We start from the raw sequence: 13,461 nt of genomic DNA, 5'->3' as shown, positions 1-13,461 counted from the left end.
GGGTGGGGCGGCCGAGGCAGGGGCGGAGCTGGGAAGGCGAGGTAGGGGCGAAGGACGGGGGCGGGGCGAGGGGGGGCTGTCAAAGGGGAGGGGCATAACGAGGGGGCGGGGCCATGCGGACGGATGGGGCGGGGAATAGGGGCGGGGCCGGGCCTCCGAGCGGCAGCCCGCGGGCGATGGGGCGGCCAGGGGTCTGGGCGGGGCCGTGGGGCTTGGCAGGGCCTGGGAAGGGCCGGGCGGGGGCGTGGCCTGGATTGGGACGGATGGGGGCGGGGCATAGGAGGGGGCGGGGCCGGGCCTCGGAGCCGGGGCTCGCGGGCGGCCGGCGGGGGCGTCACTGTGCGGCGGGCCGGTGAGGCCGCGGCATGGGGCGAGTGCAGCTCTTCGAGATCAGCCTGAGCCACGGCCGCGTTGTCTACAGCCCCGGGGAGCCGCTGGCTGGGACCGTGCGTGTGCGCCTGGGGGCGCCGCTGCCGTTCCGAGGTGGGCGCGGGTCCTCGGGGAGGGCCATTGGCCGCACCTGCGCGGGGCCAGGGCTCCCGGAAGCGGTTGCCGTCGCCGGGCCCCGGGTTGGGCCCGCGAAGTCGCTGTCGTCGCCGCCCGGGACTGCTGGGGCGCGGGCTCGGCGGCGCCGGGGAGGTCCGGGCGGCGCCGCCCTTCCGCGTCTGCCCTTCCTGCCCTCTCGCCGAGGGTCGGCGTAGTCCCGGCGGGGCCTGAAGCCGGGGCCTGAAGCGGGTCCACGGTGGAGGACGCCCTGAGTGCGGGCACACGCAGGCCTGCGACCCTCCCTGTCCGCGCTCGCACCTGCTGGGCTCTTTCCCGCACCCGGGCTCCCGGCGCAGGCGCTCCCTCTGCAGAGCCGCTTCTGGCCCAGGCGTGCGGTCCCGGCGGGGTGCAGGCACCTGCTGTGGCTCCTTGCGCCCCCCGCCCAGCGCCAGCAGGCCTCGCCCGCCCCCCGCCGAGGCGGACGTCTGGGCCTCGGGGACCGGGGATCGGGTTGCTGCAGTGGCCGCTGGCAGGGCGCCCTGGAGGTGAGGGCAGGCCAGCGAGGTGAGGCTGCCTCCCGAGGATGGGGGCCTCCGCACAGGCCTCTGCCTGGCCCCTGGTTGTGAGTGCCGCGTCCCTGCCGCGGGCTTCTCTACCTTGGTCTCCTGTGGGAACCACCTGGGCAGCTTGGCCACAACCCGTGGGCTTCCCGCTGGACCTTGACCGCTGGGCCTGGGCGTGGGTGACAGCACCGCTTTTGTGCCTGCTGAGAACCCACAGCCTCTGTTCTGTCCTCTCAGTCGCCTGGGACAGGTGATGGTGCTGTGGCCCTGACCCTGCACCGCCTGGGACTGTGGGGCCTCCGAAGAAGCCTGGTGGTAGGTGCTTCTGTCAGGCTCCTGGCCCCATTGGGCCTCCTGGAAGACCCCACAGGCTCCCTTCCTCTGTCCCCACCTTGAGTTTGGGGTCTGGGTGGGGCAGGTGTGGCTGTGGCAGGGCAGAGATAGCACATGCATCCCTTGAATACAGGTGAGGTGTGAGGTGAGGCGGGTTGGATCCTGGCTGAGGGGAGCTGGGCCCTGTCGTCCCTCCCGTGGCGCGGCCTGGGGCGAGCAGGCCATTGCTGACCACAGGGAAGGGATGGCCTCGCGGTGCAAGACTGGCCTGGGTGAGCACGCTCCCCTGGCCTCCACGTGGACGTGGTGGGTGGGCGAACACTCATGCCTGTAATCCCAGCACTTTACGCAGGTGGCCCAAGAGCTGAGGTAGCACTGGCTCACAGAGGCTGGTCTGAGTGAGGGAGAAATAGGAGGGTCATGAGCTAGGGAGTAGGAGATGGGCCCTAATGGGCCGGAGAGCACATATTTCAGGCTGCTTCAAGTGAGGTGGGAGGGGTGTACAGGGGTTCCTGAGGGTTTCCCCCAGCCGTGCCTGGGATGGGAACGGAATGCCATCGTTTGCTCATTCAAAGGATGCTTGTCAATCCTGCTAGGAGCCAGTAGGGAGGCCCTCAGCCCCCAGGAGGACAGCAGCCCTGCCTGGGCCCCTGGGCTTCTCACTTACTCTGCTGATGAGTGTCGGTGACAGTCAGCACCCAGCCATGAGGACGCCTGCTGTCTCGAGGGCTGACGCAGAGGGAGGCCTGGGAAGGAGCAGTTTTCTGGAGCCCAGGCTGGCCCAATCCAGGGCTGGGGGTCAGGCAGGACCACCTCGTGTTCTGTTACCCGGATGGGCGACCAGGATCGACAGTGGTTCTCGGAGCACTCATGGTAGGCCTGATGCAAATTCTCTCCACATCCCATGGGCCAGCCTCAGTAACGCTCAGCACCCTGGCAAGTGGCATGGTTATTACTCTCATGATACAGATTTGGAAACAGGACTGGGGGAGTGGCTTACAGGTCACAGCTTCTGTGGCAGGCATGAGTCCTTTGGGATGAGCATGAGGAGTTGGTGGGTCTTCTTGGGATGAGGATGAGGAGTCAGTGGGTCTTCTTGGTCCACGTGTAGGTGGTGCAAGGGAGGGGCTGCTGAACAGGTGGGAGCCCCAACTCGAGAAGAAAGTTCCAGTGGTCCCTTGAGAACACGGCCCAATCATGAGCTTCCTAAGTCAGAGCAGCCTCCAACAGCTGGTCCTTGGTTGTGCATCTGAACGGACTTAGGAAACATTTTTTATTTTTATTTTATTTTATTTATTTTTTTGAGATGGAGTCTCGCTCTGTCGCCAGGCTGGAGTGCAGTGGCGCGATCTCGGCTCACTGCAAGCTCCACCTCCTGGGTTTACGCCATTCTCCTGCCTCAGTCTCCCGAGTGGCTGGGACTACAGGCGCCCGCCACCACACCTGGCTAATTTTTTGTATTTTTAGTAGAGACGGGGTTTCACCATGTTAGCCAGGATGGTCTTGATCTCTTGACCTTGTGATCTGCCCACCTTGGCCTCCCAAAGTGCTGGGATTACAGGTGTAAGCCACCATGCCCGGCCTAGGAAACATTTTTAAACCTGCATGGGGGAGGAGGGATGGGGCTTACAGGGCCCCTGCAAAGAGGTGCAACATTCAAGTCCAGAAGGCGGAAGAAGTCACACTGTGACTAGGCGACTGCCACTGAGCCACTCAGTCCTGCAGCCAAGCCCTGCCTGGCGGCTTTCCTGTTGCGAAAGGCTTGGTTCCCTTCAGCCTGTTCTGCCATTACAAGCAGTCTGCAAGCTGGAAAGAAGAGGGAGTGGGGTCATATGCCCCTCTCCAGCAGCAAGGAGACCCCTCACAATGGACCCCATGCACTGCTCTGGCTTCTGTGGGCAGAACTGCATCCTGTGGTCCTGCCTGATTCGATGGTTTGAAAAGGCAGAAACATGGCCGCTGCCACTGGCCTGGCCAGTGAAAACGGGCTCCCTTGGGAATTCAGCCAGCCTGACCTGAAGCAGTTGCTGAGAGGTGGAGGAGCAGCCCCAGGTGTTTTGGAAAGGAAGCAGCTAGCTGGCAGTTGTGCGGGAGCCCCGTGCCTCCCGTGTTCTTACTGAGGAGAGTGTGGGCAGCTCAGGACAGGTTTCACTTTGGACAGTGGTTGGAGGCTGCTCACTCTGGCAGAGTCATCTGAAAGAGCCTTGGTGCATGTGCAAAACAGGGCCGTCTGCATGGGCGTTGGGAAGATCACAGAGCCTGGGCCCTTAGGATGACCCAAGGGTCAGTTGGATACTGTTTGTTTTTGTGGAGTCAGGTGTCCCATGACGGTTTTAGTGATGCTTTGCTAGTATGAGCAGTAGTGTGTGAGGCTCCCGGTTAAATACCATGAGATTCTAAGTGGAATTCTGGGTTTCCTGGTATGCACAGGTAAAATTACAGTAGACCTGTCCCACTCTTTGCCAGTACCTCATACCTGTCTGCAATTTGACTGGTGTAAGGGGTGTTTGTTTTCCACCTCCCTCCAACGTGTGTTGGGACATACATTTATTTATTCATTTACGTTGCTCTTATCGTCCAGGCTGGAGTACAATGGCGCAGTCTCAGCCGCTCACCGCAACCTCCGCCTCCCTGGTTCAAGCGATTCTTCTGCCTCAGACTCCCAAGTAGCTGGGACTACTGGCATGTGGCACCACGCCTAGCTAATTTTGTATTTTTAGTAGAGACGGGGTTTCTCCATGTTGGTCAGGTGGGTCTTGAACTCCCAACCTCAAGTGATCCGCCCGCCTCAGCCTCCTAAAGTGCTGGGATTACAGGCGTGAGCCACCACACCTGGCCTTGAGACATTCATTTTATTTGAGATGACATCTCACTTTGTCACCCAGACTGGAATGTGGTGGTGCGATCTTGGCTCACTGCAATGTCTGCCTCCAGGGGTCAAGTGATGAGTCCTCCCACTATAGCCTCCTGAGTGACTGGCACCAGGGGCACACGCCACCACACCCAGCTAATCTTTTGTAGTTTTGGTAGAGACAGGGTTTCACCATGTTACCTAGGCTGCTGTCACACTCCTGGCCTCAAGCAGTCCACTCGCCTTGGCCCCCCAAAGTGTTGGGATTACAGGTGTGAGCCACTGCGCCCAGCTGTGTCTCGACATTTAATATTTGTCAATCTGATGGATTGAAATGGTAGATAATTTGGGTTTTCCCTAATTTCTTTTCTTTTTTTTTTTTGAGACTTAGTCTAGCTCTGTTGCACAGCTGGAGTGCAGTGGCGTAATCTCGGCTCACTGCAAGCTCCGCCTCCCGGGTTCACGCCATTCTCCTGCCTCAGCTTCCCGAGTAGCTGGGACTACAGGCACCCGCCACCACGTCTGGCTAATTTTTTGTATTTTTAGTATAGACCAGGTTTCACCGTGTTAGCCAGGATGGTCTCGATGTCCTGACCTCGTGATCTGCACACCTCGGCCTCCCAAAGTGCTGGGATTACAGGCGTGAGCCAGCAGACCTGGCCGTTTTTTTTTTTTTTTTTTTGACGGAGTCTTGCTCTGCCGCCCAGGCTGGGGTGCAGTGGTGTGATCTTGGCTCACTACAAGCTCCGCCTCCTGGGTTCACACCATTCTCCTGCCTCAGTCTCCCGAGTAGTTGGGACTACTACATAAAAGTAGCTGTCACCTCAAGTCACACACCATTCCTAAACAGTTAACACAACGATTTTATTACATCTCTCAGTGTTGTGGGTTAGGAATATGGACAGTGGGGGCAGGGTGAATATTCAGTTCTGTGCCACCAGCCGGGATCACTTGAGGGTGCTTGGCTGGCATACCGGTTACTCTGGGGACCACTGCTCCCTTTACAGCATCCTCTGTGGGTTCCAGCGTTTTTCTTTGTTGTTTTTGACACAAAACGTGCCACTCACTCTGTAACCCAGGCATTTGTGCGATCTCGGCTCACTGGTCCTCTGCCTCCTGGGTTCAAGTGATCCTCCTGCCTTAGCCTCCTGAGTAGCTGGGATTACAGGCGCCTGCCACCACGCCTGGCTAATTTTTGTATTTTTAGCAGAGATGGGGTTTCACCATGTCGGCCAGGCTGGTCTTGAACTCCTGACCTCAAGTGATCCATCCGCCTCGGCCTCCCAAAGTGCTGGGATTACAGGTGTGAGCCACCGTGCCGAGCTGGGTCCCAGCATTTGTGGGATTCAAGGCGGGGATGTGCAGTCTGTCAGGAGTGTTAAAGGCATTGCAGCATTTCCAGTCCCCAGGCCTCCTCTCCTTGCTTCAGCCACGCCCGCCTCCTCTGCGCCAGCTGATGCCTGTGTGCTCCTCTTGGGCTGTCTGCTGGCTCACCGGAGAATCACCAGTATTCCAGATGTTCAGCCTGGAAACAGTAAGGGTCTGGCCCTAGGAGGGCCTGGCTAACAGAGCATGGATTCAAAATCAGGGCAGAGCTGGGTACGGTGGCTCATGCCTGTAATCCCAGTACTTTGGGAGGTTGAGGCAGGTGGATTGCTTGAGCTCAGGAGTTTGAGACCAGCCTGGACAGCATGGCGAAACCCCGTCTCTATTAAAAAACAAAACAAAACAAAACAAAAAAGCCAGGTGTGGTGGCATGTGCCTGTAGTCCCAGCTACTCGAGGGGGCTGAGATGGGTGGATCGCCTGAGCACAGGAGGTCGAGGCTGCAGTGAGCTGAGATCGTGCCATTGCACATTAGCCTGGGCGGCGGGAGTGAGACCGTGTCTCAAAAAAAAAAAAAAAAACAAACGAAAACAAAAAATGGACCGAGGTTGGGGTGGCAAGGCTGGGCTGGAATGGAGGCTGAGGCCAGGCCTCAGGGATGGGGGACTGGGTCGGGCAGCTGCTGAGGGGAAGGGCAGGATGTATATGGAGAGCCACGTGGGGCTGCTCTAGGTGGCCAGCAGAAGGCCTGGGCCACAGGTGGGGCCTGCTGGGAAGACCATAGGGGAGGCAGGTATGGCTGACCCTGGGCGCAGCAGACACCAATACTACTCCTCCCTGGCTGCTCCCTCAGCAGGTCTGAGAGTCTGAGTCACCTTCCCCTCACGTGACCCCCACCAGGACGAGGCAGGGAAGTGGCGATCTTTGGCCCTGACTCAGCCTTGCAGGGAGAAGAGGGGCTGGAGCTGCGGGTGGCCTGCTGATGGCTCCCCCAACCCCTGCCCACCTGGGTCTGGTGCTGTGTGTGCTTCTGCTGCGTCTGTCCTCCCTTGTGACCAGTTTCTGCTGGACTTGGTTGTCCAGCCATGATCTTCTAACCCTTGTGGTTTCTGGACACGTATCTGTTGGACTGAGGAATTTGTGTTCCTGGCCACAGAACAGTGGCAACCTCTGCCTCAAGCAGTTCCTGGTCTGGCACTCCCCCGGGGAGGCCGGAGAGAACCAAGCCGTCTCCTGATGCAGAAAGTCAGCCCCGCTGGGCAGTGCTGACCCAGGAAGTAGGGCCCTACCCAGCGGTGTGCCGACTGTGGAACCCTGTCTGCCTAGGCGGGTCTGGCCACATTCCTGCAGCATGATGGTTGGCAGTTAGCTTCCTGGAGCGTGCAGGGGTCCTTCCCTGCCTAACTGACTTGTCTACAGGGCAGCAAGAAGACGCGTCCGTCCCTTGGAGTGTCCCAGGCGCCCCCCCGCCAAGATCCCCCTAAGCAGCTGGGCTTTCACAGCCAAGGTTACCAGTCTGGGGGATGACCCAGCCGCCATCTGGATGAGTGCTGGGGCCTTTCTGCTCTGGACTGCAGGGCAGACATTGTTTTGTGCTGGTCAGGCCTCTCGCCAGCCCGACTCCCTTGGAGCCCCCCAAGACAGCAGATGGGCAGGAGGTGTCCCCTGAAGTGGCAGGGGTTGCTTGCTCACTGGCCTTCCCAGGACCCTGCCCAGGTGGGGCTGCTTGGCCCCAGGTCGAATTCCTGGGCCGTCAGCTGGCTGGGGCTCATGCAGCCTTCCTCTTGGCAGCCATCCGGGTGACCTGCACAGGTTCCTGCGGGGTCTCCAACAAGGCTAACGACGCAGCGTGGGTAGCGGAGGAGGACTACTTCAACAGTTCCCTGTCGCTGGCGGACAAGGGTAAGTCTGGGAGCCAGTTCCTGACCTGGTCCCAAGTGGTGACCCCTGGGGGCACCCCTTGGAGTGGGGCCTACCTGTCCTCCCCCTTTCCTAGACCTGCCTCTTGGATCTTGCACTGGCCCATCTTCTCCCAGGGTTGTGGGCCCTGATGGGTTTCTCATAGGGGCTGGGTGGTTGAAGGGGCCACTTTCCACCTGTGCTGGATGTGGGTGCGCTCTGACTCCTGGCACAGCTGTTTCACCCTTGCCCCATTCCCAAACCACTCTCCTGTTCAAGCCCTTACCCTCGGTCCTTCACCCAGGCCACAGCCCTGTGCTGCTGTGACTGAGACAGGGAGACCCAGTGTGAGCTGGCCAGCTGCACTGCCCACTCTTATCTTGGCTCTGTGGCCACCTCAGGCCTCGGAGGCCTGTCCCCACCGCCCCCACCTCCCTCCTGTCTCTGCAGGGAGTCTGCCCGCTGGAGAACACAGCTTCCCCTTCCAGTTCCTGCTTCCTGGTAAGAGCCCGGCCTGGACAGGCCTGGTGATGACCAACTGGTCCTGGGAGGTGGGCTCTGCAGGGTGAAGGCAGCCAGGTGCCAGTGCCTGTTCTCTCCCCAGCCACAGCACCCACGTCCTTTGAGGGTCCTTTTGGGAAGATCGTGCACCAGGTGAGGGCCGCCATCCACACGCCACGGTTTTCCAAGGATCACAAGTGCAGCCTCGTGTTCTATATCTTGAGCCCCCTGAATCTGAACAGCATCCCAGACATTGAGGTGAGGATGGCACAGTGACCTCCTTGGTGGGTCCCCACCCTCGTGGGGGCTGGGGAAGAGCCGGGCAGGCACTGCTTCATCCCAGTGTCCTGTCCCCAGCTGAGGTGAGGGGGGCCAGGGTCTGGAGGCAGTGGCCTCTTTGCCCAGAGCTGACTGCTGGTCTCCAGGGGCAGGGCATAGCAGGGCTGAGGGGCTTGTCCTGATGCCAAGGGATCCAGCCTGCCCACACCTGCTAAGCCTCTCCCTGGCCCTCCCCCAAAGCAACCCAATGTGGCCTCTGCCACCAAGAAGTTCTCCTACAAGCTGGTGAAGACAGGCAGCGTGGTCCTCACAGCCAGCACTGATCTCCGCGGCTATGTGGTGGGGCAGGCACTGCAGCTGCACGCCGACATTGAGAACCAGTCAGGCAAGGACACCAGCCCTGTGGTGGCCAGTCTGCTGCAGGTCAGAGCCCCCGGCACCTGCCTGGACTGGCCTCCTGGGGTGGGCTGGCAGCCTGCGCAGGCTCACAGACTGGTCCTTCCCCAGAAAGTGTCCTATAAGGCCAAGCGCTGGATCCACGACGTACGGACCATCGCGGAGGTGGAGGGTGCAGGCGTCAAGGCCTGGCGGCGGGCACAGTGGCATGAGCAGATCCTGGTGCCTGCTTTGCCCCAGTCGGCCCTGCCAGGCTGCAGCCTCATCCACATCGACTACTACTTACAGGTTTGGTGCTGGTGGGGGCTGGGTGGCCTGAGGCCTAGTGGCCTTGGCCCTGGCCCCTCATGCCCCACCTCAATCCTGTCCAGGTCTCTCTGAAGGCACCGGAAGCTACTGTGACCCTCCCGGTCTTCATTGGCAATATTGCTGTGAACCATGCCCCACTGAGCCCCCAGCCAGGCCCAGGGCTGCCTCCCTGGGCCCCACCCCTGGTGGTGCCTTCTGCACCACCCCAGGAAGAGGCTGAGGCTGCGGCTGGCGGCCCCCACTTCTTGGACCCGGTCTCCCTCTCCACCAAGAGCCATTCGCAGCAGCAGCCCCTGCTGGCCACCTTGGGTTCTGTGCCTGGTGCCCCCGAGCCCTGTCCTCAGGATGGCAGCCCTGCCTCATACCCGCTGCGGCCTCCCTTGTGCATTTCAACAGGTGCCACTGTCCCCTACTTTGCAGAGGGCTCTGGGGGACCAGTGCCTACCACCAGCACCTTGATTCTTCCTCCAGAGTACAGCTCTTGGGGCTACCCCTATGGTGAGTCGAGGGCCAGGGCTTGGCAGGGAGGGGACGCCAGGAGCCCCATGCAGACCCTGCTTTCTCCCCGCAGAGGCCCCACCGTCCTATGAGCAGAGCTGCGGCGGCGTGGACCCCAGCCTGACCCCTGAGAGCTGACCCCGTGCTGCCTTCTCCAGGCAGGCCTGGCCTCTGCCCTGGAACTGGGGCGCCCAGGGCCTCGTGCCTTCTCTCTCAGCCTGGCCTGGCCCACTCAGGACCTGCCCAGCCTCTGCCAGCTCCTCTGGCGTCCACCCTCTTCTCCCTGGGGCTGCGGTGGGGGTGGCAGGGAGCTGGGACCTAGAGAGATGCCTCCTGTAAATAAAACGCTTTATTTGTAGAGCTGGGCCTCACCGGCCTCGCCTTGGGCGCCCTCCAGCCTCCAGCAGGGCCTGACCCTGAACCCATCCTGGGCTCTGCTCCTGCCAGGGCATAGCCCGCTACTTGGGTACCCCCTGCTACCCTGGGGTTGCGCTCAGGCTGCCATGCCTGGACGGAGCCGCGGGGCTGGTTCCCTTTAACAGAGGACAGGGGCTGGCGCTGGGCCTTCCAGAGCCACCTAAGGAAACGTCCTTGGAGCCCGGGTCACGAACTGGGGCCTCACGCAACCTTGGCGTTTGGTTAAATTTGTGCCTCGGCTCCTGCTGTATTTAGGCACCCAGGTTCCCAGGCGGCGTGGCGTGCACTTCCCCTGCTGAGAAACCTGCGGGCACGTGGAGGGGCTTGCCTCGGCCCCTACTGGCACCATTGCCAGGCCTGGCTCTGAGGGACACTGCTTCTCTCCTGCCCACATCTCCAAGACCTGAGAGGCAGGATTCTGTGGAGCAGCATCCCCAGAGGGGCCCCCAGGGAGGCCCGGTAATGCTGGCCAGCCTGCCTGGAGGGCGCTTCCAGAAACAACGGAGGTGGCAGTGAAGGACGACTCTGGCTTCAAATTCCAGTTCTATAGGACGAAGGGGTGGCCGTGGCTAGATTTGTCAGTTACCTTATCTATAAAATGCACAGGACCAGGCTGGGCACGGTGGCTCCCGCCTGTAATCCCAGTACTTTGGGAGGCTAAGGCAGGCGGATTGCTTGAGGTCAGGAGTTCCAAATCAGCCTGGGCAACATAGTGAAACTCTGTACAAAAAAAAAATAGCTGGGCATCGTGACACATGCCTGTAGTCCCAGCTATTCAGGAGGCTGAGGCAGGAGAATCGCTTGAACCCGGGAGGCAGAGGTTACAGTGATCTGAGATTGTGCCACTGTACTCCGGCCTGGATGACAGAGCGAGACTCTGCCTCAAAAAATAAAAAACAAAACCCCACAAAAAACTCCTGGGACTGTAGGGGACAGGCCCCCACCCTCATAGCATGACAGTTTATTTCTCGAACAGTCCAGAGGGGCAGATCCTGGCCTCGTGGCAGAGCTGTTGTTCCTACGTAGTGGCTCCCGTCCCTGGCTCCCAGATGGCTGTTAACAGCTTTCACCACTGCCTGGCCTAATGGTGGGACTTTTGAGGGACAGACTGGGAAGTAGATTGTCACTTTTTGTCTCTGACCTGTCCCCTTCCCATTGGAAATGTGGTCTTTAGCCAGGCAGTCCTGTACTTGGCTAAAATTTTACTAATTGTGGGACAGTCAGCATGAATATTGGAGAACAGCAGAAAGTACCACAGGCGGGGTCACCTGCTGGAAGCAGTGTAGTCTGTGGTTGAAAGGAAGGCCTCCTGGGCTTGAATCCCATCCCTGCCTCTCACCACTCCCTTGCTTCAGTTCAGTCACTTATAAAATGTGGGTAAGAGCAGTGCCTGCCTCTCAGGACCGACTTGAAGTTTGCAGGGTTAGCATGTCATGTGCTGAGAGCAGCACCTTGACAAGTGCTGAGGGGCACACAAGGGGAGCAGCTGATTGCAAAATGGAGTGAAAAAGCTGCCTGAAGCCTGCTTCCCACACCTTCACTTAGGGTGGATGTTTGCTTGGTAAAGGATTTTTCTTCACATTTTAACTCCCTTTATTCAGTCAATAATTTTTTTTTTTTTTTTTTTTAAGATATTAGAGTCTCGCTCTGTTGCCCAGGCTGGAGTGCAGTGGCGCGATCTCGGCTCACTGCAAGCTCTGCCTCCTGGGTTCATGCCATTCTCCTGCCTCAGCCTCCTGAGTAGCTGGGACTACAGGCGCCTGCCACCATGTCCGGCTAATTTTTTGTATTTTTAGTAGAGACAGGGTTTCACCGTGTTAGCCAGGACGGTCTCGATCTCCTGACCTCGTGATCCGCCTGCCTCGGCCTCCCAAAGTGCTGGGGATTACAGGCTTGAGCCACCGCGCCCGGCCCAGTCAACAAAATACTTTTGTCTCCTGTACACCAGGTCTTGTTCTAGGCACCATGGACTTACATTCTAGGGGGGGACAATATTCCAGATCAGGATGTGGAGAGTCAGAGGTCACACACTGTGATGGAGCAAAGTGAGGCGAGGAAGACCGGCACGGGCGACAGTCTCACTTCAGCTGGGGAGGGGAGGGAAGGCTTCCCTGCAGAGCTGATAGTTAAGGATGGTAAAGAAGCAAGCCACAAAGACACTTGAAATAAAGGTTTCAGGGAAGGGGACAGACAGCAGCAGGGGCAGCGGAGAGGTGGGTGTGGGGCAGGGCGAGGCAGGAGGGCCATGAAGGCGCTCGTGTCTCCTGCGAGGGCTCAGGGTGCTCGGCCTGTCATAAATGGACTTAAGCTTTGACAGAGCAGTTTAGCTGTCCTAAAGAAACCTGGGAAGGTTCTCTTGGCACTTGGAATTGTCCGTTTCCTTTTCTGTCTCTGAGTGCACTGTCTATGCTGGACTTGAGATAATTCTCCGGGGTCCGACTCACCAGGAGACTCGGGTGTCACCCAGATTGACCTTCAAGACTCAGTTCTTGTCAGTACAGTACCCGTCCCCTCGGTTCACGCGACCATCCAGAAACCTCAAATTCAGTCCATGCTTCTTGTTTTGGGTCTCGGGGCTGGGATAAGGCAGGCTGACCACAGCGGCCCCGCTGTGGCCTAAGATAGTTTCTGTGGTGCTAAGTTTCTGTGGTGCTGGGGGCACTGTGAGGCTACTTGGTCTGCAGAAAAGGCCTTGGCTTGCGCATACCTGGGCAGCAGGCATATGGGTGGCAAGGGAGAGCGGGGTAACCAGAGGGCACACACCCCCAACCGGAGCACCCCCCAAGTTGGCACCTCCACAACTCCCCCATCAGGGCAACCCTCCCGGTTGGGACACCGCTCCCCGCCAGACACATCCTCCTAGCACAGCACCCATGCTTAGCCGGAGCCGCTCCCCCACCGGGCATGCCTCCCCAGTGAGACACCCCCCGCCAGCCCAGGCATCCCCGTCGTTCGGGACACCCCCTACAGCCGGAGCACCCCTCGGCAGCAGCATTCCCCCAACCGGGGGACCCCCGCCGCAACGGGAACCTGCCTGAACCAGAGCACCCTCCTGCGCCGGGGACACCCCACAGACGGCTCCCCCGCCAGGCCGCGGCCCAGGGAGTCAGCCTTCCGCGCAAGCCGGCGAAATCAAAGTGCGTCCGGGGTTAGAGGTCAGAGGTCGGAGCCGCAGGTCTTTCTCCTCCTTCGGCCAGCCCACCAGAACGTCAATTTAGAATGAGATATGTGTGGAAAATGGGAAGGCTACTCCCCATCCACTACCACGACTCTGGCGGGCGGGTTCTCCGGCTCTAGGTCTCCTATCCCGCGGGCGCGCGTTCCGCTTCCGGTCGCCGCAGGCCCGGCGCCTGGGGCGCCGCACGCCTGGTCCCAGTGCGCAGGCGCCGCACCGGCCGGGCTCCAACGCGCAGGCGCGGACGCGGGCGCAGGCGCAGACGTAGGCGATCGGCCCCGCCCCGACTCTGGGCCGCGAGGCGCGGGCGGGGCGATGGCGCGCGGGAGGGGCGGGGCCACGCTGCGGGCCCGGGCCATGGCCGCCGCCGATGCCGAGGTGAGCAGCAGGGCCGGCGGGGGGCGGCGCGGGGGCGGCGGGCAGCGGCGG

General features: G+C 60.4%; 2 protein-coding genes and 1 pseudogene across 13 annotated transcripts in view; 2 read left to right on the top strand and 1 right to left on the bottom strand.

Annotated features, from left to right (window-relative positions):
* Positions 1–287: 287 nt before the first annotated feature.
* On the top strand, positions 288–9,800 carry ARRDC1 (arrestin domain containing 1). 4 transcript variants are annotated; one of them, XM_023227618.1, is made up of 8 exons: positions 288–483; positions 7,350–7,460; positions 7,908–7,958; positions 8,062–8,216; positions 8,478–8,660; positions 8,745–8,921; positions 9,005–9,440; positions 9,514–9,800. In XM_023227618.1, exons 1-8 carry the CDS (start codon positions 366–368, stop codon positions 9,576–9,578), a joined length of 1,296 nt encoding a protein of 431 aa, XP_023083386.1. In that variant the 5' UTR covers positions 288–365; the 3' UTR covers positions 9,579–9,800. The 4 variants fall into 4 exon arrangements, with proteins under 4 accessions (XP_023083386.1, XP_023083384.1, XP_023083385.1 ...); XM_023227616.1 differs by having other exon boundaries at positions 9,005–9,800; XM_023227617.1 differs by having other exon boundaries at positions 334–483; positions 7,350–7,958.
* Positions 9,772–12,763, bottom strand: LOC111553056 (annotated as a pseudogene). Its single transcript, XR_002734815.2, has 2 exons — positions 12,757–12,763; positions 9,772–10,589 (listed from the first exon to the last, which is right to left on the bottom strand). The product of XR_002734815.2 is annotated as an uncharacterized protein ARRDC1-AS1-like (transcript).
* Positions 12,764–13,320: 557 nt separating this feature from the next.
* The window catches only part of EHMT1 (euchromatic histone lysine methyltransferase 1), a 230,451-nt gene continuing 230,310 nt past the window's right edge, over positions 13,321–13,461 (top strand). For 6 of the 8 annotated variants that reach the window (XR_002734809.1, XM_023227547.1, XM_023227546.1 and 3 more), the window contains exon 1: positions 13,355–13,410. Coding sequence is in view for 5 of the 8 variants with exons in the window: in XM_023227547.1 (XP_023083315.1) it covers positions 13,390–13,410 (21 nt within the window). In the remaining 3 variants the exon portion in view is untranslated. Of the gene's footprint in view, positions 13,411–13,461 lie in introns of all 8 variants that reach the window. The other 2 variants (XM_023227549.1, XM_023227550.1) reach the window with 2 other exon arrangements.

The sequence above is a fragment of the Piliocolobus tephrosceles genome, chromosome 14 (assembly GCF_002776525.5).
Source record: "Piliocolobus tephrosceles isolate RC106 chromosome 14, ASM277652v3, whole genome shotgun sequence".
Taxonomy (NCBI): domain Eukaryota; kingdom Metazoa; phylum Chordata; class Mammalia; order Primates; family Cercopithecidae; genus Piliocolobus; species Piliocolobus tephrosceles.
The sequence above is the reverse complement of the archived record's forward strand: the minus strand, read 5'-3'. Positions and strand labels throughout refer to the sequence as shown.